General features: G+C 40.7%; 2 protein-coding genes across 4 annotated transcripts; one reads left to right on the top strand and one right to left on the bottom strand.

Moving 5' to 3' along the window:
* Positions 1–2,307: 2,307 nt before the first annotated feature.
* LOC141902338 (zinc finger TRAF-type-containing protein 1-B-like) lies at positions 2,308–12,526 on the bottom strand. 2 transcript variants are annotated; one of them, XM_074790013.1, is made up of 4 exons: positions 12,324–12,526; positions 9,511–9,749; positions 8,181–8,392; positions 2,308–5,698 (listed from the first exon to the last, which is right to left on the bottom strand). In XM_074790013.1, exons 1-4 carry the CDS (start codon positions 12,432–12,434, stop codon positions 5,388–5,390), a joined length of 873 nt encoding a protein of 290 aa, XP_074646114.1. In that variant the 5' UTR covers positions 12,435–12,526; the 3' UTR covers positions 2,308–5,387. The 2 variants fall into 2 exon arrangements, with proteins under 2 accessions (XP_074646114.1, XP_074646113.1); XM_074790012.1 differs by lacking the exon at positions 2,308–5,698 and adding an exon at positions 6,828–7,319.
* Positions 12,527–14,552: 2,026 nt separating this feature from the next.
* Positions 14,553–25,253, top strand: LOC141901597 (uncharacterized). Of its 2 annotated transcripts, none has more exons than XM_074788934.1 (3): positions 14,553–14,583; positions 14,864–15,049; positions 18,393–25,253. In XM_074788934.1, exon 3 carries the CDS (start codon positions 18,433–18,435, stop codon positions 23,560–23,562), a length of 5,130 nt encoding a protein of 1,709 aa, XP_074645035.1. In that variant the 5' UTR covers positions 14,553–14,583; positions 14,864–15,049; positions 18,393–18,432; the 3' UTR covers positions 23,563–25,253. The 2 variants fall into 2 exon arrangements, with proteins under 2 accessions (XP_074645035.1, XP_074645036.1); XM_074788935.1 differs by lacking the exon at positions 14,553–14,583 and adding an exon at positions 14,728–14,742.
* The last annotated feature ends 385 nt before the right edge of the window (positions 25,254–25,638 follow it).

Below are 25,638 nucleotides of genomic sequence, written 5' to 3'. Positions count from 1 at the left end.
AAATTCCTTCAATTTGAAAGACAATCGTTTGCGCGTCTAACGGTATCACGCCCAATAAACCTGAAAATAAACCGTTAGATTTAAAAATTCTAAATCTAGTTATGAAACAACGTACTTAATGTCATCTATAACAATTACCTGTTAAAAACGTGCCGATTTCAAAACTACCCAATTCGAGTACTAACATGAACAGTCCTGGAACAGCTATCGAGCAGAACGGACCCCAGTCATGTAATGCCTCTACCGACCAGCCTAAAGACACATCCATAATGATTCAGTCGCAAAGAGTCGCGTGTTCTATTTCTGCCACGAGACGCGACCGTCGCTACCGACTTTTACGCGCTCTCGATGGGAGCGACACGATGTTTCTAGTTATACTGGCATTAACTCAGTCAATAAGATGTGTTTTGAAATAATTTTTTTGAAGGATTCGTAAAATTTCTTATCGAGAATTTACAATCCCCTCCATTTGTATTCATGCTGCTTCGCCCATTTTAAGACCAGTATTTTAGCTTTAAGTCAACACTATTGCTAAAGCGCTGGCTTTCTGGCGAACCGTCAAATATTTTATTCGCACTTTAATTTAAACTGAGAAAAATCAATTTTAGATTTTGAATTTTTTTGTCGCTCTCGTTTCCGATATAAGATTCATTCATCTCAGATATTAAGTCACAATTAGCTGATTTAGGTACCGTATTAGCATTGCTAATACCGAAATGACTGATGGTAACCAACATTTTTGAACTGAAATATTCGACCATATTCGACGGGGTTCAGAACTTGGTCCGGGCTTTGACTGAACAGAGTCGTTTGAGAACTCGGTCTTGCGAAATTAAAACTGATCCGTTAAGGTAGCTATTTTGGCTAAAGTAATGCTGTTTGTAAAGTATTTTTATATAACTGTTTTTGTAACATTTAGTGTAGATCGACTTTCAAGACCCTTCAAACTGGCATCTTTAGGCTTCATTGTTCCAATTCAAAGTTAGTATCCATCAGGGTTATCATAATATATATGATACAGTTTGAGACTCCAGGGAAGGCTGAGGATCCCCAATCAGAGGGGGTAGGAACTTCCGTGCTTCAGGACTCCATCGGATGGGAGCTCGGGTTGGATGACCATAGGTCAGGGGGTTGAACTTAAATCTAGGGGCACAGTATTGAGAGTATCAGCACTCAGACGGATGACAAATGAATTTGAAAAAGTGTCTTCCATTGGTAAAACCAGGGAGGTGGGAGTTCACTCCCACCTCCCTGGTAAAACTAACAAGGATGAATATGCCCTGGTTTCCAGAAATGCTGACAATTCACCAAAACAGATATTAACATAAAAATACTTTTAATTCCATTAAACTTAAGTCTGCTGGTACAGATTGACTTAATACACAAACTGAAAAATTCGTATTCATAGATAAAAAAACAGTTCTTTATTAAGTAAAGAAATGAAGAAATACAATATAATAAAAACTGCCCTCGCACTCCTCCTTGGGTGAGGGATTGGCAGGGTATGTAGACGGGCAAACTTAACTAACAATCGAAATAAAGTTGACACCCGGCTCGGTACCGGTCATCTCGGTAAACCGCCCCAATTCCAGTGAGTTTTACTCAAACATTCTCAACTCGTCATCCGGTCAACTATTTACAGTCCGCGCGCATGAGTAAGTTTACTGGGTACATCAATATTCAGATTGGTGTCATTGTACAACGTGCCGTAGTATCCAGGGAATTCATACACTCAATCAGGATTCATAAATCGTTTTCAATTTTGAATATACATGTATCTAATATTTCGCATCGTGTGTTCTAGACTTTTTCGGATACGTTTTAGCTTCGAAAATGAACCATCGTATAATACAGACACAGGACAATTTTATTGGGGCGGATCCGAGGGAGGGGGGGGGGGGTGGTTCACTTAAGCGGGCCCCTATTTTTGCCAAGATAACATTTTCAAAACCTGGCTTAAGAAAGTTACAGATACCGCGCAAACTTTTCAAACCCCAGTAAGAGGCTTGAGGTCGTGTACCAAGTATATACGTGTATACAATTAGGCATCGGATGTTTTGGGCCCCTATTCAAAATTCTTGGATCCACCCCTATGGAAAGGTATTAACACATGTAGAGAGAATCCCACAATTATAACGAAAAAGTCCGAAAATGAAACTTCAAGATAGTAGTTTATTTCAACGTTTCGACTATATTCTTATAGTCATCTTCAGCATCTTCATTATTCCTGAAGATGACTATTAGGATATAGTCGAAACGTTGAAATAAACTACTATCTCGAAGTTTCATTTTCGGACTTTTTCGTTATAATTGTGGGTTTCTCTCTACATCGCGTCAACACGGATATAGTGTTCTATCAATCGTATTAACACATGCTTTTATTAAGACTGCCTAGAGGTGCTTTAACAAAATTTTCATCAGTCCATGGATGTATAATCTAATTTACCCTGTCATACGTCCATGATCAGTCTTAATAGACTGGGGAAGATTTCATACATTCGAAATGTACTCTCTCATGCTGGGCCTCGATCTAGCATCCTCGGAGACTTCTGCCATATAAACTGTAGCAGAGACGTACGATGCTAAATCTCTGCTCGAGTTGGATGAGGACTTTCATCACACCCAAGTAGGAATTTGCCTCACGAAGCAAAACACTCAAAACACAAAAGATGAATCTTTCTACTTGAAATGTTCCAACAAGTTTCGACGCGCATATACAGTCTTGAGCTATCTACTGCTTCTTGCATCTAGAGTTTACATCCATAGTCAGAATATCTAGAAATATTCCAGTTATATTCCAGTAACCCGTAATTAAATATAGACATGGAACATTGTATAACAAACCAAAAACCTTGTCTTAAATGTGTAAGACTTATTTGACTCATCATTCGATATCCCGGATCTGTACTTAAAGAAGGAAAAAATTGTTAAAATCAGTTTAATGATAAATTCTATATTGGTAATCGGATGATAGTCCCTAGAAACCAGGTGCTGTTGGTCATAGATCTGGTGTCCTCAAAGTTGGTTTTGACCTAGTCTTGTGTATAATCACCAATTATCAATCAGACAATCACAACAAATATGGCAGGTTCAAAGTTTATGATGATCTTACACACACATTCAATTAGAATCAATCAAAAAGCATTTGATACAGAAGATTCCAGACATGGATCATTTAATCTTGGCACTACAGTCAGCCCCCGATATACTGCCCACGTCGCTGCGGAACGATTTTGGAGGTATAGAGAGTATGGCGGTATATCGGGGGTGTTTTAGTATCACTTTGTATTGAAATGTACATTGAGAAAACCTGGGGGTGGCGGTATATGGTAGGGCGGTATATCGGGGGTTGACTGAATATCGAAATCTGGAATTAAAAAAACGGTGAATGTCTGAAGGGGTGGCTCCAGGCTGAAAATTGATACCAGCATAAAAGTAAAATACATAAAGAAGTCTCTTTACCAAATATTCATTTTCGATACAAGTCTAACTGTATAAATAAAAGACAAAGATATCTAATTCGATTTCATAGAGAATTTCAATGTATAACAACTAAAGTACATGGTAAGAATAATTAAAACACAACTTGAAATTGACAAAATCTTTCTAAGTGAATCAGAGGCAATCAAAAATATGTACAAATGGCTGCCGCTTTAGAAATAAATGGTCGCATAAAATAATTTCAATATTTCAATGAACAAAAATTTACAAAATCACGAACAATTCGAAAAATTCGACTAAGATAAAAGAAACAGTAGAATAGATATAGGCTTTTTCGATTTCAATAAAAAAAGGACCCAGTTCTACACTTCTCGGTTAAGTTTGACTCTGGTATTATGATTACAAGGGGTCAAGGGACACCATGCCCATTTGGTGAAATGCTATACAATCCGACAATTACCGAATTCAACAACCCCTGGCACAGAATTAAGCATACAGAAACTGCAATGTCCCTGAGATGAACACGTAATGAGCTATAATTTCAAAAATATGCCAACGTCAAAATAAATGGTAATGATATTTGATTCCGCTATTCAACGCCCCCTGGTGAAAATATACAGAAACCAATGACCTTGAAACTCACCACAATTTAAGAACATGTCACGAGCTAGATTTTGTTTGAAGATGTAAGTAGGGTGCATACAGGTCCAAACTGAAAGTCAAACTTCACCAATGACTTACATTGGCGGATCCTACTTTTGACATGTAGGACTTGTGGCATATCAGCCGCGATCACACAAGTGTTTTTGGCCCAGGAAAACTGTTCACACGAGTGCCAAAATCAAATTTGGCCCGACAAAAAACATCAGATCAGGCCCGAGCCAAATTCTAGCACGAGACAAATGATTGCGTTTGAATTGCAACTGGTACCGGAAATGACCCACTTCACTTTGTTTGAGCATTTAGTATCGAGTGAGTGATTTGCACGTAAACGCACTCTCTAATTAGGGGCGGGCCGAATTTGGCTCGGGTCTGATCCATACAAATTTGGCCAGGGCCAAATCGTCTCAGAGTGATGGCGGCTATAGAGGGCATTTTTGATCATTGAAAAAGCATATTCAGAGGCACATTAGCAATTAAGGCATCGTATTTGAATATTCGTGGAGCGCTGCATTTTACTACATTTCCAATTACTAGAAAACTTTATTCTACCAATTTATGTAAGAGATACGATTCCATATAATCAGGCAATAAATTGGACAACTAAAAGATTTGTGGGTTTTGTGCATGACCCCCTGGATCTGTGCCTGACTTAACTGACAACTGTAGAACCAGGTCTAAAAGCCTTCACATCAGATAAAATAGCATTAAAAATAGGGCAAGTAAACAAATTTATGTGACTAGTGTAAAATACATACATAGTTGCGAACAATAAGAAACAAACCAATGGTAATATGAACTAATCTACTAAACTTCTATAGAATTTAATTGGATGCATTACGATCAACGCAACTAACAAAACATCGCCTACTAAAGACTAGATAATCAACCACGTACTATAGAAGTGACCTGAATTGGATACATTCGCACTACAGTTATAAACCTGCAGTGATAGTACACAGAAAAAAGCTCTTAAAGCGGTCGTTGTCCATCTGAGAATATGAACAATAAGTTATAACAAAACAAAATAGTTCTAGGCAAGTTGGTACAGATATCATTTCACTGCCTGGACCTGAACCCCAGATATTTGACACTGTGTATCACCATTCTTCCAATGTTCTATCATTGAGACTTCACGCGTGTTTTCAGGACTTCACAGAGACATTCTAAATTCAAAGTGAACTAACAAATGGACTCGAAGTCTTATACATATTACTCATCTATCAACACTATTATCCAGAACTACAGGGATGTCAACATTTTAACCTAATTATTCTAACTAGAAATCAGTTTAATGTTGACTGGTTGATAAAGGTGATTTTCAAAAAAAAAATTTCTGGAAAAAGTTGCCATGGCAGAACTATGCTACGTGAAGTATGAAATGAGTTTTCCAAATATTTTCGAGATTGGACACAAATTAATTCAAATATTTCAAAACAGAAGAATAATATTTTGAAGTCCCAAGTTTCCTTTTCTTTCCCTATACTGTAGGAACCACACACCAAATTATTGCAAAGTGTTATTAAAAGTCTAAGCGTTAGTCTATTTTCATTCATGAATGTCTCAGACGAGGTCCTAAAGTCTAGACAGCCACCCTCTGAAAGATATCAAAGATTAAAGGAATGGAGATAAAGTTCCGAATAACTGGGAATACCTGCATTAGAATTGGTCCTATATACAAATAATTGCCAGTTTTTTCATTAGCTATATGAAAATGTTGGCAAGATAAGATAGAGTCGCCTGAAGTATGTAGATAACAATAAGCTGTTTTATCAAAGAAATGAATATGAACAGTACAATCTAATTGTACAGTAGACCCCACTTGCCACAGAGCCAATTGCCTTGGATCTATTGTATGTATTGCCGATACAATTTCCCATTCTGACCGTCCTGAAATTAGGGTAACTGGTGTCCTGGAATTCGCTTGCATTGCACAAAATTTATTGGTCCCCAAGATCCAAGGCAAGCAGAGTTTACAGCGTATATACATCTACAAATATATACCATAGGAAATGGGTCATAACCAAATTCATAAAAGTGCTTTATGAATTTTTTGTAGGCTTATACGTTTTACTCAGACAAGCCCAAAAATAGGCGCATTCAATAAACCTTAACATCAGTCTTGAGTCACTGTGTCACAGTAAATTGGTAAATTTTTAGATGATATGAGTCGTTGAAATATTTTTTGTAATATTTCTTATGAAATACATAGAAATCCAACTCAGATATTGCTCAAGTCGGACATTTTTACGATCCTAAAAGATCCAACTTTGGAGCGGCGTCTACTGTACTGCCTAGACCCGTTATCGTCAGACATTTGATCTTGCAATATCTATGATTGGCAAGACCTAGCCCCCAGACATTTTTAATCGAAAATGAATCAAGAAATGGACATCAAACACCAAACATAAGTCATTTCATCACCACACTCGAAAAGTGATTTTCATCAAACTTCACACTACAATATTGAATCTCTCAAGTGGGTGGTTTCAGGCTGCGCAATAGCGGTACTTATTGCATTGGTCGATTCCCACAAGAAAGAATATTACGATAAAGACAGCGCCATCTATATCAATGATCCTAGTACAGATAGGTTATGAAAGTCCGGTAATCAAGATTAAGTATATAATTTTAAAATTATTTTAGCCTTTGACCCGGCTAGAAAAAAACCGAATTGGTTAGCGGCGAGTAAAATATTGAAATTGAAAATTCTTTGAAGACTCCAACTGAAGGCTTGCCGTCACATAAAATATACCGGTTTCAGAAAAATCTTAAAACACGAATAATCAACGAATCTCGCAACAATCGTGACGGTCGAAGAATGAACTAGCTTTGGATCTGGAACATTATCAAACGTAAATTGATCGTTTTCGCCGCTAGCAACTTATTACATTCAAGTGAATCGCCGATCGGCAACGGCTCGTAATCCGACTCGAAGTTCTCGTTCGAAAACCGGCTTTTATAGATCGCCGGCATGACGTTCATTTCGCCGTACGGTCCCTGAACGATGAGGTAGTGCACGTCGAACGGATTCGCGACGCGGCTCTTCAAAATCAGCTGATACGTCAGCGAGCGTTTCGTCGACAACGCCGGATTTTTCATGTCGTCGTTCACGCGCGCTTTGATCACCCACTGCCAGTTGAACGCCGAAAATCGACTCGTCTCGTAAAACAGCTTCGTTATGAAATCGTCGGTGCGGTAAGGTCGCAGTTGTAAATCTGAAATAGCGCGATAGGACAAGGAGGGTCAATGAGAAGGTAACGACTGTGGCAAGCAAGGATTCCATGGGGATGTGCCAGATTTGCTGGTTACCAGGGTCCCACTCCCCACAGATCTGTCATTCCTGGAAAAAGGAGCTTTCAAAGGACATACCGTAATTTCAAATTTCAACGAATTGTCTGCTTCACTTTCAATATCCCTGTGACAGTTTTTTAGGAGTTTTTAAGGAATCGAGAGTCATAGGGACCCTGGTTACCATTGCTTCAATTATTTTTACGCTTTAAAGTTTGAATCAAAAACCATACACTAAGAGTAAGTTTGAATTTGGAAGCCTAAAAACCTAGTTCAATTTTATTTAAAATTGATCTAAACTTCATTACCGGTACTTATAGGCTCATATCGAATGTATTATTGCAGCATCAAGGCTACCACTACTATCGCTTGAGCAGGTTTCAAGAAATGCCCTTCTACTTTTCAAGTTTGTCAACAATCCTGTTTTACCCGCAAGAATTACGGGTACCTCTGGCAGGCGAGTAATTATCGACAAGTTGATAGACTTTGATCAGGGCAAGTATTCTGGTAATTTCTGGATGGATAGTTCCACAGTTGAACAGTTATGATCAGAAACCCAGGTTCGAACCCCTCCTGGCAATTTGGTGTGCCACCGGTTCCTGGTTTTCAACCTATTTACAAGAGTAAGGTGGGTCTACATTTTCTCCTAACAGATACCAATCTTTAGCTTGGAGCCACATCTAGAAACATGTGAAGACATGTGAAGTCTGGATATTGAACGAATGATAAAATGTGTCGAATTACTGATCTGAGTTTGGCACTCGCTCTATAGACGTCAATGATCTTACCGACAAATGTGATCTTTTCATACGATAACATGCTGTGTATTTTATTATATACTTTCATTTCTTCTGCTCGTTTTAAATCTCGAACGTTCAATGATTCCATAATTTCGGCACCAGTTTTTTTCGGGTGAGTGCATTGTTCAGCGTGTTGCTTCAATTCGTGGTACGGCCCACGCCACGGACATCCAATTTTGTCGTATTCGCAATTGGTCAACCTGGTGAATGTAAAATATTGGCTTGTACAAGAAAACACATTAAGTTAAACTTGTATTCAGTGCGGGCTTCAACATCCGTCCCCCGTGGGGAATTGAATCTGACGTCATCGACATTGCCACGGTACGAAACCGTGCCACACTACACCGAGTGCAGCTTAGGTGATGTCATTATTAACCAATCAATATCCTGTATTATTCAACCCGGGTTTTCCCTTAGTTCTTCTCTTGAAATTTTCCTCAGCGATTATACAATGAGCAGTCTAATTGGTGCCGCAAGTTTTCGTGTGGTAAACCTGTGCAACCAGTCTAGTGTGGCAGGGGTATGTGCCCTGGCTGAGTCTAGTGATGCCGTGATCAGGTTCCAATTCCTGCAGAAGGAGGATGGGGCATAAAAGGAACAAAGATTTCAAAAGATTCACTCATTAGAAAAATAGTTTTTGTCATTTCTGCAGCTTAATTCGAGGAAAAATTGTACGAAAAAAAGGTAAAATTTTCACGCAAAATAAGCTAGAAACTGTAAAATTGCTCCCAGGACCAAACTATGTCCACTTGCATGAAAATAAGCCTCTACCCTGATATGGAGGGCTACAGGCCTAGGCACAACTGAACATAATGGCATCGTGAGACAATCACATTCTTGCTGGATAGTGATTTGAACTTGATGTGAGACTGCCACATTCCTCCCTCACATTTGTTCCCTCATGATTTGAGCCTGGTGGCATCGCAAGGCTCTGAAATATTTGTCCCCTGCAGGGATTTGAACTTGTTGGCCACCAAAAAGACTACTATGTTCCTATTAAGGCCTGATAGGTTAAAAAAATCCCGGTCCCAACTGTACTCTTCTAGGTGTAGTCTAACCACTACAAACTATGAACGTCATATATCGATTTGCGAAATACTTCCTTGTTCGGTAAAATGTACACCGATTGGTCCAACGGGAATTCCAACTAATGTCATTTGTTACAAGCGCCGTGATTGGTATGACAGGATTCTGGTCGGCTAGTAATGACTCCAACGACTCGCAAGCTCAAGGGGTTCGGGGAACGACTTTAGCCTAGTGGGGTTCGAATCCCTTGACGGGTGAAGATGCCCTCACACGGATTAAAGTAATTACGTACCTTTCGAGACATTTCTCTCCTTCGTGATTTTCTAACATGTGCCTCGGCAACTGGTCTGAACAGAATCGACACTCAGCTGGTAATTCCGATACGGCTTTCTCCGCAGCTAGATTCCTCGAGCATAAATTCTTGCTGATTTCGCACCGGCAATTCGGACACGTAGACGTTTCGTCATTGAGTCTGGCATCGGCGAGCAGATGAGCGAAACATCCCGCGCACATAAGATGACCATTCGTACACTATCGCAAACAAAATAAATTTAAAACTAGGGGTCCAGGGACACCATGCCCACTTGGGAAGTGGTTTCAAATGCTCAACAATCTAACAATTTCAATATTCAACGCCCCCTGGTGACCATTTACAAAAACCAACGACCTTGAAACTCACCACAATCATAGAACATGTCAGCAGCTACGGTTTTGTAATTGATTGTGATAACAAAATATGCCTCGTTACCAATCTAATATGGAAATACTAAGTCATTCTACTATTCAACGCCCCCTGGTGACCATATTCAAAACCCAATGACCTCGAAACTCACCACAATCATAGAACATGTCATGAACTACAACTTTGCAATTGATCATGGTAACAAAATATGCCTAGGTACCAATATAATAAGCAAATACTAAGTTATTCTACTATTCAACGCCCCCTGGTGACCATATAGAAAAACTAATGTCCTTAAAACTCGCAACAATCATAGGTGATGTCATGAGCTACAACTTTCCAATTGATTGTGGTTACAAAATATGCATAGGTACGAATATAATAAAGAAATGCTAAGATATTGTATTATTCAACGCCCCCTGGTGGCCATATACGAAATCCAATTACCTTGAAACTCACCACAATCATAGAACACGTTATTAGCTACAACTTTCTTATTGATTGTGGTAGCAAAATACGCTTAGGTATCAATATAATGTGGAAAAACTTTTTCCCACTTACGAATGAGTAGGCCTACTGGTGACACAAAGATGGCCGCCAATTGCGTCATAATTGGCTGATGAAAAATACCTGTCCCAGGTATAAAACATCCCTTTCCATAGAATACCCATCACAAATTGCAATGAGAAATGGCAAACCAGTAGGAAGCTACAGGACTCAGAATTCGGGCCAAAATTAACATTTTTGGGCACTAAAAAGGTCATAGGACGGCCATCTTGAGTCCGACCGACCCAATTTTTGTTATGTTGATGGGCCCTGGGGGGATTCACATATATCCGAAAGACCAAGGTAATTGATCAAAGCGTCTTCAAAATTTCCCTCAAAAACTTCAAAAATGTGTAAAAAGTGCTGATTTTGGCGAACAACAATGGCTGCCAGCCGGCCATCTTGAATCTGACAGGGCCAGTTTTTGGGCTGAAGATGTGTCTAGGGTAGATACATGTAAAAACCAAATATCAAGACATTACCTTGAAGCGTCTTCAAAACTTCCCAAAATAACTGGATTCCGTCTACGGACGGACGAACGCTACGACGGACGACGGACGAAAAGTGAACGCAATAGCCCGCTGGGACTAAAGTCCCAAGTGGGCTAAAAATCTTTAAAATACATTTAGGCGCCTATGAATAACCTTATTAAATTCAACTATATTTGATACTAATTCAATTTAACTGTTGACTTTTGTTTTGAGTGAAAGAACTCATCTAGGGTTGGAGGCCTATCGTGACTGCAGAGCCTTCTTTCCACGATAAGCTGCCAGAAAACTATCTGGTCACAAAATGAACATTTGATTTCGGCATTTTGTAAGAATAACTTTGACATTCAGGGTCCAATTCCACAGTTCTGAGTTAAGATTTGACTATGAGTTAACTCATTGAGTATGAACTAGGCTAACTTAAACTCAAGAGTTAACTCTAACTCACAGGTCCAGCTCAACTAGGAACTTCAAGTAACTGTTTCTAAACTCCTGGATAGATATGTCTAATTGATTCTTTGCAAACAAATAAGCCCTCCAAAATGATTGAATAAGTAAGTCAGGACACTTGGAAATGATAACTAAAGGCATATTGCCCACTTATGACCATTGTTTAAACTAATCTGGCCAACATGACAATGCAGTATAAAATGCCAATCCAGAGTGTACACAGCAATTAAAGGGGTTTTAGAGGGATTTGAGGGGCTGTAGGAACCATGTGTGAACTGTATTCGTGGATACTGCACTATCAACCTACGAAATTGGGGGAAGGTTCAGAAAGGCCAACGCGCGATTTCATTACCGGCGCTTTTGCCCATGACGTCATAGGCCTATATCAACTTGCGAAATACTTCCTTGTTCCGAAAAAAGTTTGCTGTCTCATTTAAACGGGAAAACCAACAGAAGCTTATGCCGTTTGTTGCAAGCGCTGTGATTGGTACGACATGATTCTGGTCGGCTAGTAACGACTCCAATGCCTCATGAGGTCAAGGGAATCGTGGAATGGCTTTAGCATAGTGGGTTTGAATCCCTTGACGGTTGAAGATGTTTAAACACAGACAAAATGCAGACCGAACTACGCTCGGCTAAAGTCACATGAATTTGAGTCTGGTTCGTTGGTTACAAGGATCGTAGAGTGACAGAGATCTTATGTGGAGACAACCACACTGCCACCAGACTGGGCTGTGTGTGAAAATTATTTAGCCAGAATTATTTTCGCCCAGGCCCGGCCATCCTGGCTTCACGAGTTTTCGGGCCGTCCGATTTAACCAAGTATGAGGGACTTCAATGAATGAGAAGTTGGAGGGTCGGGTTGCTTGCCAAAGCAAATGGTTTATCGTGCACCGTATTGCAGCCGCAGGGCTATATTTTTAGAGAGGTTAAACTTACTTGGTACATAGAAACACGGGGCAAATCTAAACAGACGGTGCATCTGAGTATACCGTTCAATCGATCTTCAAGTTTCGAATCTGATTCGCTGCAGGCCGGTTCAAACTTCATTTTCTTCGTTTTCGGCTCGTTGTCTTCATCGGGAGGCCCCGATTCCGGGGTATTCACGGAGAGATTTTCCGCCCCAACCTCGATCGCTTGCTCGGCCATTTTGTTTGTTATGGTTTAGTCGATCATGTGACTTGTTTGAGCTGCTTCCCGTTCTGGGTACCGGCCAATCAGACGCTTACGTTCAGGCAATACGTCATTGTTGACCAATCGTCGATCAGTAGTGAGACGGCACGTGGCAATGTTTGTGTTTATACTAAAAACAGCTGTGAAGTGACACACACCCAGAGCTGGTCCAGGCACGCTGTTGGCGTTACTGGTTCAGGCACAGGGGTTTGGCGATGGGCTTGGATTTTATTTCCGGGTTGTTGATAATCTCGCGAGAATGGCGCTAAATATGAACTACGAATAAATTCAAAATATCACGGAAATACCTTGTGTTTATATTGTTTATTTATCCGCTATAAAGTTTCGATAAACAATTGGTCGTTAAGAATCATTATCAGACGGTCGTCACGCTACTATATAAAATCACAAGGGATGAAACGCCTTCAGAGTTGTGCCAGCCAGAAAGTTGGGACAGTCACGTGACATTCTGATGATGTCATCACATTTAAAACTTTAACACGAAAAGTTAACATATTCACAGACTGATATCAATTGTCAGACGATGATTCATATGAAATTAATAACTTATAAAGAATAAATTATGATCAAATATATAATTCATAAAAAAAAAATTGCATTTGAATGTAAGTTATTCTCAAATATTTTTCGTATCATAGTTTCCATCTTAGATGCTTCGGGTTTGCATTCATTCAAATAAGAAGCGCGACTGTCACGTGTCCCAACTTTCTGGCTGGCACGAATTGAACTGCGTTTCATCCCTTGTTATTTTATATAGTAAAGCGTGACGACTGTCTGATGATGATCCTTAACGACCAATTGTTTATCGGAACTTAATAGCGGATAAATAAACAATATAAACACAAGTTATTTCTATGATATTTTGAATTTATTTGCAGTTCATATTTAGCGCCATTCTCGCGAGATTATCAACAACCCGGAAATAAAATCCAAGCCCATCGCCAAACCCCTGTGGGTTCAGGCATATACTTTAGTACTAATTAGGCTAGGCTACGTCGGTACACGCCTGGCCTGAGCGACCCCGGAACTACGGCCGTATGATCTTGTGGTAATCACGTAAAAACGATTACTCCAATAAATAGTATAGGCTAAATTAGGTACGATTGTCTCTGCAAACCCTCCAAAGGCAAGGCCCATGGCCACTTGGCTCAGAAAAGCTATAATGCGCCGGCGCAGATCATTCCAGAGTCAATTTCAATTCAACTCAATATTTATTTCACGAAGAAGCAGAACAATAAAATCAATCGGAGAAAAATCAACAACGTTACAGATTGACGATATTAAACAAGCTCAAACAAACAAACAAAAATGAAAAATTTGGTACCTGTCTAAAATTTTTCATTTTTGTTTAAGCCCCTGTGATTCATTACATGAATCACAGGGGCTCGTATCAGAGTTGTAGGTAATTTTTAAAAACGATAATCTGTTAATCCAATGTCTAGACATTTGATTCAATCGCCCTACTACTCTGATGACTGTGTAAATTTACACAGTCATCAGAGTTGTACTTCGTAGGCCGTAGGGCGAATAAACAATCAGTCTCGGGCCACCGGGTTTAAACGATAAATCTACGTGTGGGCTTGACCATACTTTGTATCTTTCCTTTTTGCAGGTTACTGATTTTAATGTTTTGCATTTCTGTTAAACAATTGATAAACAAACAACGACGTCACGCGCTTGACACACAAGAAGGCCATCTTACTTAGTAATAGATATGGGGATTCCACATAACCGGGTATAATGTTATCATAGAATACAGACCAAACCGCTGAAACGTCAAACACGCAATTATACACGCAATTATGATTGCGTTATCTTATAGGTCTTATGTTTTATGATCTTCGTACGCCCATGTATCTTTTAATTTATAAGCCATGAATTTAGGTCTTATGTGACGATTTCACGTATTCTGATAAAAATACTTTGATCCGCTTTTCGGCTCGGGATTTGTCAGTCTACAAACTAAGGAACACTACCAAAGTGAAACATCGAATGACATCAATCGGTACGTATTAAATCTATTCATCCACATTAGCCATTCGGAGCTTGATATTGGGGCTAGGCAACCTGACAGACTTTAAAAAGCTTGGTATTTTTTAAGTGGACTCTTCGTTTTAGAGTCCATGTACTGAAGGCCTTTAGTCTCAACGATTGATGTGGAAGTGTAAGAAATTGTGAAAAGATTGATCGATGATTGAAAAATCTTTAAGATGTTAAAAATTCAAGCCAAGAGTGTCGGCTCGAATTCCAATCTAGACACTTAAATAGTATGTCTTCCTTTTTAGGTTACTCCAAACAACGACACCAACTCGATACCGGGTCGAAGACTATATATTTATCCAGACACAATCTGGTGCACGTACACCAGACTGTCAGTTGTTGGTCTTCGTCTTCGAGATACTTGACACGAAAAACAGCGTGCTGTTCATTATTTGTTCACTGTCATTTTGGGTTGTGAAATGGTGATTCTGGTTTGTATCTTAAACAGCGCAAAAACTAGTTTTTTTTAGGATATATTTCCGTCCCAAAATCATTGTTTTAAAGATCGAAATGGGTTACTTTGAGTTTTGGTAAGGAAACCTGCACAATAAGCCAGGTTAATTCAATATCTAGTTTTCTGATGCAAAATATCTAATGCAAAATAAAAAGAAACCAGAAAACAAATGGGTCCATGGAATCTTTCTGTTATGAAATGTTAGGCCCTTAATAATGTGCAGGAGCGAGCACTATCAAAGTAATGTAAATTCTGTGACAGTGAGAGAAGATAAAACGGAATTGACTTTCCTGATTCAACAAAGGCTGCAGATTATACTAGGCTTGAAAACCTATTGAATCTGAAGTGATGTGCCAAGGTAGCAGGCGAAGATTTCCCCTGAAAAATGATACAAGTCCACTGCATAACAAGCGTCACTGAATTGACAAATAAAAAATAAGAGTTACAAATTACATTTTTCTAGCGTTGAGCCTTTTTAAATCAGGTCAATCAGTGGTGGCTAGTTTGATCGTGGCTCGAAAGAACTACGATAAATCAATATTTGTAATTACACTGTTTTCAGTTCAACGTCAATTTTTTGGGACATCAATAATTTCAATGAAGTCATGTCCAGGACAAATTGTGTGGTGCAATTTGTGAGGTTTGCGTATGCAATGATCCATAATAATACATAAATCAATGCATTAATTGAAATTGAACATTTTTAGCCCACTTGGGACTTTACTCCCAGCAGGCTATTGCGTTCACTTTTCCGTCGTCCACCCATCCGTTCGTCCGTCAGTAGACGGAATCTAGTTTGAGTTAATTTGGGAAGTTTTGAAGAGGCTTCAATGTACGGTAATGTCTTGATATTTGGTTTATACATGAATCTGCCCTAGACACATCTTCAACCCAAAAACTGGCCCGGTCAGATTCAAGATGACCGACTGGTAGCCATTGTTGTTCGCCAAATCAGCACTTTTTATACGTTTTTGAGGGAAATTCTGAAGACGCTTTGATCAATTACCTTGATCTTTTGTATATATTTTAATCTCTTAAAGGGCCCATCAGCATACGAAAAATTTACCAAAAATGTCAATACCAGTACCTTTCTACTGGTTTGCCATTTGTCATTGCAATTTGTGATGGGTATTCTATAGAAAGGGATGTTTAATACCCGAGACAGGTATTTTTGATCAGCCATGTATCACGCGATCGGCGGCCATCTTGGTGTCGTCAGTACTCATTCGTAGGTGGAAAAAGGTTTTTCCACATTATATTGATAACTAAGCATATTTTGTTACCACAGTCAATTAGAAAGTTGTATCACATACAATGTTCTATGATTGCGGTGAGTTTCAGGGTCATTGGTTTTTGTATATGGCCACCAGGGGGCATTGAATAATATAATAAGTTAGTATTTCTATATTATATTCGTACATACGTATGCATATTTTGTTACCACAATCAAATGCAAAGTTGTAGCTCATAACATGGTCCATGATTGTGGTGAGTTTCAAGGTCATTATTCTATATGGTAGAATAACTTTGTATTCCCTTAAAACAATAGGCGTTTTTATCTAAGCAAATCGCTTTGGATTTGCAAATCCACCTGTCTTGCTGATTTGATAAATCGATTTGCAGTTAGATAAACGCGCGGATTAGTAACCAGTGCTGGGAGACTTGCTGATTCTTTTCCGCCATCTTTACTCTCCATGTAAATCTAATCAAATCAGTTTGACAAATCAAGCAAATCGCTCCCATAGCAATTTGCTTGATATATCAAATCGATTTGAGTAATCATTTAAATAATGCATTGATTAGCCGAATCGATTTGATAAATCAAGTAGATAAATGCGCAGAATTTACTTTGTAAAATTGATTTGACAAATCAACATCTAGATAATGACGCCTATTGGTACCTAGGCATATTTTGTTACCATGATCAATTGCAAAGTTGTAGCTCATGACACGTTCTACGATTGTGGTGAGTTTCAAGGTCATTTGTTTTTGTATATGGTCACCAGGGGGCGTTGAATATTGATATTGTTAGATTGTTGAGCATTTGAAAGCACTTCCCAAGTGGGCATGGTGTCCCTGGACCCCTAGGTTTATCCTTCATATAATCTTATCGGATATACTGATCTTGCACAGGTAAAAATTCTACTGAATATGAGGCTGGTGCCAAAACTATTTTGTAGGATACCAAAAAACAGGAAATATCCGTCTTAAAATTGAAATTTTCTTTTGACATTTGATTTCATTGTCTCAAATCATGTCAAATGTCACGCAGCTGATCACTTATCAATGATCGTCCACCCATGCAATAATCCTTATTTCTCTATTGGTTCAGAAAAATCTAGCAGATAATCGAAGGATTTGACATTAGGCCCAAAAATGATACCTTGTTTCTCATCCCTTTCAAATCCCGTACACGTCCGAAAATCAACCGGCAAAATATATAGGTATAAATAAACTGCGACCTCCCACCTTAGGCTCTGAAGTGTAAGTATCTTTTTATCAAAACAAAAAAAATGTGCCTGCCCGCAATCAAATAACAAACACATCGTCTGATTGTAAATTTTCTTCAACAACAATTTTCTTATACAACCGCAGTGTAGAGTCTTATTTTTTCAACCAGCTTCTCAAAGTCGTTGGTTGCGTGAGTGTATGGATTATTTGGCTTAAAATCTGCCCAGCACGCTGGCTGTTCATTTAGACGCGACCGAATTGATAGCAATCAGGAAAATGCTCGTGCTGAAGACCATTTTATCTATGAAAATCTATAAATTTCTTTTCCTTTAGTTTGTATCATCTCTGATTTCTTGAATTAGTCTCTTTGTCTCTGGATTGTATATATATATCTCATAATTTTCGTAGTATCTCATCATTCCTGAAGATGACTATTAGGATACAGTCGAAACGTTGAAATAAACTACTATCTCGAAGTTACATTTTCGGACTTTTTCGTTAATATTGTGGGATTCTCTCTACATCTATAAATACCTCCCGCCCTAGTCATGGCCAGGAAGTTTGTATGGGAGGAAAGGTATCATTTTATGGCCTCAGGCAAAAACCTAGGATTAACCACGTTCGTGTTTCTTTATCAATACATGTATGTGATTTATGAAAAATGAATGATTGTACCAGTTGGAAGATGAAGTCTTCCCAGTCATCTGGAGATCCACTGGGGGAATAGGGAAATCTCTGGGAATTTGTAAAATGTGATTATTACATGAACCTGGAATGTTTACGTTAGGAATACCACATTGACGTAAATTATTGACAAAAAATGAACAGTGTGAAATAACTTATTTTTGAACTTTTCTTTTATCTTTCAGAAATGATTTGACGCGATAAGAATTTGTACAATACAGAACAATGAAGAGGAACGAGTTTTATGATTCTGAGGTGAGGATGAAACAAGAAGAGGTTCTGAGAATGAAACGGGAAGAGGTCCCGCTGAGAATGAAAAGAGAGGAGGTCCCAGTATATATGTCATGTTCCATACATCAAGGTTTGTCATCTGCAAGACATCTCGATCGTTACCTGCTGATGTTATTGGGCCACGACGTCGATTTTAAAATCGCCAAGGAACCCGAAATCGAAAAACACCGAGTGACCGCCATACTGCAATTCTGCGATCGAGAACAATGCCTGCGAGCCGTGAATAATCTGAACGAACGCCGAAGTGAAATAGCCAACGAAATCAACTTTTCGATACACGATGACTTGAAGAGCGCCGAAGCCCGTACGAGCGTTGAAAAACTGATTAAAAGCATAAGCGAGAGAAGCAAACCGGTTTTAAAGCAGCACGAAATACGCATCCATGAGATGCAAAAGAAATTGAATAGAATTTCGAATCGCATGAAAAACGTGCCGTTAGCCGAGTTTCAGTCGTTAATTGATGAATTCGACGTCGTCAAATCCAAACACAAAGAATTGGAACGCCAGAGGGCTGAATTCCAGACATATCTCGAGGAACTTACGTCCGAAATAATCGCCACAAGCGATCTGGCTAGAAGAGGTGCGTTTTTGACAGAGCTCGCTCGGGAATGCATCAATCTAACCAATCGGCTTCCGATTTACGCGCATCGCACCGATATTGTAAAAATGGTCGTAGATGAACAAGTATCGGTGATTCTCGGCGAAACCGGGTCTGGTAAAAGTTCGCAGCTGGCCAAGTATTTGTATCAGAGAGGTTTTTGCGATAAAGGACTGCGGGTAGTTTGCACGCAACCGAGGAAAGTAGCAGCGGTTAGTTTAGCCGAACACGTCGCCACAGAATTGGGCACGTCCGTCGGCGATACGGTCGGTTATCGGGTGGGCATGCAAAAGCGAACGAGCCCCGCGACCAAGATCGTGTATCTGACCGATTACATTTTGTTGAAGGAGTGCATCGAAGATCCGATGTTGACGGAGTATTCGTGTATCATTATCGACGAGGCTCACGAACGCAGTATTCATACCGATCTACTGATCGGCATGATCAAGGGAATTTTGCCGAAGCGACCGGAGTTAAGAGTCGTCATAACTTCGGCGACGATGAACACCGACCTGTTCCGCGCTTACTTCGGTGGTTGTCCGCTGTTGACGGTGTCGGGCCGTACATTTCCTGTCGATATCGCGTGGAAAGATGTAAACGAAGACGAAGTTACTGACGATGCGAGAAGAGGATTGAACGACTACGTCGAGAAGGCGGTTCGAAAAGCCGAGCAAATTCATAAATCCGAAGGAAAAGGCGATATTTTAGTGTTCTTGACATCGCCGGCAGAAACCGAACGCGCGATGACGATGTTCCAGCGGACGAATACGGCAGACGATACGCTGTGTTTGCAACTTCACGGTAGATTACAAGCAGACGAACAAAAGCGCGTGTTCGACTTGGCTCCCGTCGGGAAGCGCAAGATCGTCTTTGCGACGAACTGCGCTGAAACGTCGATCACGATCGAAGGGATCAAGTTCGTACTCGATACGGGAATGGTTAAAGAGAAAAAATTCGACGCCATAAGAAATATCAGCTCGTTGGTGGTGACGAGGGTGAGCAAGAGTTCGGCGAACCAGAGAAAGGGGCGAGCAGGCAGAATGGAAGCGGGCAAATGTTTTCGGTTGTACAGCGAACAAGAGTATAACGAGATGGACGATTCGAGTAAGCCGGAAATTCTGCGCATGCATCTCGGGCAGGCGTTGTTGCAGTTGCTTTTGTTGACGGTGAACGTGAAGAATCTACGTAAATTCGACTTCGTCGAAGCCCCGCCTGCCGAGGCGATTGACAGCGCCCTCAGGGATCTCGTGGAAATCAAAGCGGTCGATGCGGAGGGAAAATTGACCCAATTGGGAGCGAAAATTGCCAAACTACCGCTGGATCCACGACTCGGTAAATTACTGCTCGATAGCGTAGACGCAGGTGTCGGTTTAGAAGGACTCGTGTTGGCGGCTTCGTCGACGATTGTCGGTAGCGTCTTCTTCCGGCTGGGTTCCGACGAACAAAAGAAACAGGCCGATCTGTGTAAGATACCGTTCTGCGAGTCGGCCGGAGACCAGCTAACCATGCTGAAAGTCTATCGCCAATGGGCGTTAGTCGCAGAGCGCGAGAAAAATCGCTGGTGCGTGGAAAACAGCATAAACGCGAAAGCTATGAGAATGACAAGGGATACGGAAAAAGAACTGAGCAAGCAACTCGATAAGGAGCTCGGTATAAAGTTGCCGAGTCATTTTCGAAGCGAAGAAGATTCAGAAAGGCTAATTTTGCCCATACTTTTCGACACGTTCAGTTCGAATCTGTGCATATACGCCGGACACGCGAGGATCGGCTATACTTCAGTGAAAAGCGGACAACAAGTCAAACTGCACCCTTCGTCCGCGCTGAACTACCTGGGAGAGACGCCGAAATGGCTCGTATTCGAAAGCGTGCTGAAAACGAGCGACAGTTTCATACTGAACGTGACGCCGGTAAACGATTCTCTCGTACGGATGGCGTGCGCGGACGGTTCCATCCCGGCGGATACGATGACGAAAGCGGAGCGTTACGTTTATGAACCCGTCACTTTGGCGGATTTTGGCGCTACTTTAATGAAGAAATTGACCGGCGTGAAGTTCGTACACGCTAAAGAGCTGGAAACCGAAATCTCCAGAAAGTGCGAAGACACGCTGGTATATTTCGACGTGAAATTCGATCGTGGTGAAATCGACGTGTACGCCAAAGCGCAATATTCGAATAACGTTAGGGATACGATTGCGCGATATCTCGAGCCGTTTCGTGAGGATTTACGCTCGGAGCAACGGATTCTACCGATTTCGGAAAGAACGAAAAGCGTGCGGGTGGTTCTAGGGACGGGCGCCGGCATAGCGGAAGTACTGATGCCCGGGGAGTACAAAACGGTCCGTATCGAAAATATTCCACCTGACTTCTCCGATGACGAGGTATTGGATATCTTCCGCGTGTTCGGTGTGGTCAAGCGTCACGCGCGTTTCCAAGCTAAACCACGGCGCGTCAGTTCGGTGTGGGGAACTATAACCTACGAGACGAAAGAACAGGCAATGCTGGCGGTCCAAGCCAGGGCTGAGGCGAGCGAAATCAAGGCTTTACCGGATATTCCGCGGCAGACCGCAAACAACAGCGGCCAGAATTTTGAAGTGTGTATCGAGTATACGCGACGACCGGCAAAAAATTTTGGATTTATCAAGTTTCGCGATGATGCCGACTTCACCATGGCGGCGTATGCGTTAAAGCACGTGTTAGTCGATAATACGACAATTATAAACATCAAACCTAGCAAAAATAAACGAGAACCGCATAAACCGATATCAGAATTGTACATGACTGGGCTACCCGCTTACGTAGACGAGGCGAATCTGAAGAAAGCGTTGACTGACAAGTTGAACGACCAAAGCCACATGCCGATAAACATAGACCGACTAACAATACCGAGACAGCCGGCTTATGCCAACCCAGACGAGGTAAGGCTATTAAAAGACTTTATCGTCGATCGGTTAATGTTTGACGGTACCCTGCCCGAAAACGAATACAGAATCGAAATCAGAGATCCGACTGAGAAAAACTTCGTGCAGAAGGCGAGCGTTTATTTTCGAAATCCGGCCGTTGGCGAAAGCTTCATCCGTAGTGTACGCGGTGACCTCAGATTTCCGAGCACATACGGCTCCGCTCCGTTGAAAGTCGAAGCCCGGCTATTCGCCAGTCTATTCCTGCACGCCGGCGTTCACGGCGCCCTTGCGTACGACATCGACCGCAAGATTGAAGAAATTTGTCAACCGTCGCCGGACCTTAAAATCGTAAAAAATCCTACGGGAAAGGGCGGTAGCTACCGAATTGACATTACTATGACAGCGAATGATAGCAAGCGTTTCGCTAAGTGTCTTTGCGACATGCAAAGGCTTATAGAAGGTGACCCTATACGGTGTACGGACTACGACTGTTTCAAGCACCTCATCAGTCAAGAGGGCAGACAAAAGCTGAAAACTATCGAAAAAGATACGATTTCGTTCATCGAGGTCGACAAGCGTACAAATACGCTGAATATCTTTGGCACAGAAAAATCGAGAACTTCGGCCAAGGTTGCAATCAACAAATACCTCGATGGGATTGTTGGAAAAAACGAGCTCGTTGTGCCCGTAGCTGGGCCAACGAGACCGGCGGGGTTCCTGAGAGCATTGATTAAAACATACGGCAAAACGTTCGACGCATTGAGAACCGCGTGCGAAGTGAATGCCATACACGTCGATTTACGTCGTAAAGTGCTGAAAATCCACGGTTCGTCGGAAGGACAGCGGAAAGTCGAAGCCGCGCTCCATGACTTAGCGAGATCGATGAGTGATGAAGTGATGGAAGAGGTGGTTGAAATCGAATGTTGCGTTTGTTTTGTGCCGATCGACCCGAAAGATTCGATGTATCGTCTGCAGTTGTGCGGCCATCTGTATTGTAAAGAGTGCGCGCGCGGACAAATCGATCACGCCACCAACTCGAAAGATTTCCCAATCGCCTGCGCTGCTGAAAATTGTCCGGAACAAAACTGGTGTTTGAAGGACATCCACACCTTCATACAACCGGATAGCGGGCCCTTCAGGAAACTGCTCGAAGCCGCCATTTCGTCTTTCGTTTCGAAAAACGCTGCCAAATTCCACTATTGCCTCACGCCGAATTGTAGAATGATCTACCGTTTAAGCGACGACGGCGAAAAGTTCACGTGTCCACTATGCAATCGGGATATCTGTACTACCTGTAACGAGCAGTACCACGCGGGTCTGACGTGCGGCCAGTACAAGTCGGCTAGAGCCGATGGCGTGGAGCAGTGGATGCTCGGCGATTCTAAAAATAGAAAAATCTGCCCGAAATGCGGCATCGTTATCGAAAAGAATGACGGTTGTAATCATATGACTTGTAGAAATTGTAAAGCGCATTTCTGCTGGCTTTGTCTCGCAGTTTCTGCCGGTGCAGATGAGTTTTACCTACATCAGAGAACGTGCGGGCGAAGGCCGATGCCACCGATCTGAGATATTTGACATTATTTTTAACACGACACGTGGTTGCTGGGATTTGCACTTTCACTATGTTATAACGAAATTACCATTGCGATGGTGCAGGCTGCTTAGAACCGCCGTTGTTGGTACCGGAAGCTCCAGACGCGGAAGACTGGATAAAAAAAATTCCGCAAAAGTTTTATAATGTCACTGTTACCCGCGGAACAATCAGAAACATGGCGTTGCAACGAATTTTTTATTTGATGCATAAACAATGATATTTCCACTGAATTTGAATGAAATTTGGCAAATCCTTGGTAAACTATGCTGTTGTTAACGAACAGTGCCATTAATAAGGATGGCTTTAGTTTATAACGGCTTTGAATTGGTTTGCAATGTTAAATTATCTTGGACAATTTGTCGCTGTCGGTAGGGGTTTACCGTAGGCACCAGTGAGTGAGATCAGGTGTGAAAGTTGAAATAACATGTTTTTAAAAACAGCAAAAAACTCAGAAATCTACAAAAATGTTACGAAACTGTATTTGCAGGACATTTCGAATCGCTTTCCTGCGAAATGTTTTTTCGGTTTTACCTCTGAAGGCACGTACATGTTGTATTCATGTACATGTGTACCCTGTGTGCTATTCGCCATTCAGGCATATCGTTTGAAACTTCAGTCAATTCTAGGCCTTGACCGTGATGCCTTTGCTTCTATCATCTCGGGAACTATGCATTGTTTTGTCTTTGTTAGATCGTAATCAACGGTTCCCAGCTGTTTCCCGCAATACTCTTGTGTTATGTTCAAAATAAAGATATTTTGATAATTTAAGTGTGAAGAAATCCAGGTTTTTTATAGGAGAAAAATGTTGCAAAAATGTGATTAAATGTGGAAATTCTATATAACATGTATACACCAATCTCACCTGTGTGACAGTCATGTCACTTGGAATTTTGTCTTCATGATGGAGTGTGATCGTATCACGATGAAAAGATAATATTAACTACATGCTCAACAATCCTACGCAATATTTCCCTGCACTTGTAAAATGAAAGGCAAAAAAAACGAAATGCGATATTTACTGTTCGATAAATGAAATTCATTTATGGATTGGTGTAAGCTGCAATAAGAACCCTTATGAACCTAAGGTTTGCTTTGAATTATATATGTACATGCAATCTCTATTATCTGCATTTCAATCGCTTCTGCAAATTGAACATGGTTATGTATTGATTTGCCGAGCTGTTTTCGAGCTGTTACTTCTGGCTCGACGTAGTACACGTAGTTAATGTTTTGAGAATTGTAATGTGAAAAATGAATCAAAATCCAGGTTTCGATAGGGTAAAAAAGGTGAAAAATAATGACGATGTGAATTAATGTGAAAATTCAACTACAATATATATACCATCTTACTCTCATTGCGTGTACATGTACAATGTATATAGACTTAGCAATTGAATTTTTGGTCAAAGTAACCGAATACCGTGAGTCAAAATGACAAAAATAATCTTATTAACTACAACATCGTATGCACTTAATGTTTTTCTTGTATTTATGAAATTATAAAAAAATCTACTTTTGAATAAATGAAAATAGATTCATAGATTGGTGCTGTCATAAGGACCCTAGTGCATCTTTAAAACATATGCTTTCAACGTATTACTGTTATCTGCGCTTTAATCGCTACTGAAAATAAAATAATATATCTATATATACATGGGGCCTATTGGTTGAATAAAAGTTTAATGAAAACGAATAAAGTCTTATGATGTTTAGATTGTGGAATCAAAAAGTCCACCATCAACGTTTCGAGATTGAACTAATTTAAACTGTGATGACAAATGATATACAGTGAACCGCCGATATACCGCCCTCCCATTTACCCCCACCCCGCCTACCGCCAGGTTTTCCAAATGTACATCTCAATACAAATACATGTACATAGTAAAACACCCCCGCTATACCGCCATACTTTCGATACCGCCAAAATCATTCTGCACCGATGTGGGCGGTTTATCGGCAGTTGACTGTACAATAGCCATTTTCGCTATACTCTTCCAAAGACTGGATTTTCTTCTCGGTTACTGATTGACAGTAATTAACAAACGCGG

This window comes from Tubulanus polymorphus, chromosome 3 (assembly GCF_964204645.1).
Source record: "Tubulanus polymorphus chromosome 3, tnTubPoly1.2, whole genome shotgun sequence".
Lineage (NCBI taxonomy): Eukaryota > Metazoa > Nemertea > Palaeonemertea > Tubulaniformes > Tubulanidae > Tubulanus > Tubulanus polymorphus.
The sequence above is the reverse complement of the archived record's forward strand: the minus strand, read 5'-3'. Positions and strand labels throughout refer to the sequence as shown.

Excerpts from the sequence above, each read along its gene's own strand:
- LOC141902338 (XM_074790012.1), bottom strand. The coding sequence starts at position 12,434 with ATGAAGTTTGAACCGGCCTGCAGCGAATCAGATTCGAAACTTGAAGAT. Across the intron at positions 8,393-9,510 it reads GGAGAGAAATGTCTCGAAAG|GTTGACCAATTGCGAATACG; the intron begins GTACGTAATTAC and ends TACATTCACCAG. Across the intron at positions 7,320-8,180 it reads TGAAAAGATCACATTTGTCG|ATTTACAACTGCGACCTTAC; the intron begins GTAAGATCATTG and ends GCGCTATTTCAG.
- LOC141901597 (XM_074788934.1), top strand. The coding sequence starts at position 18,433 with ATGAAGAGGAACGAGTTTTATGATTCTGAGGTGAGGATGAAACAAGAA.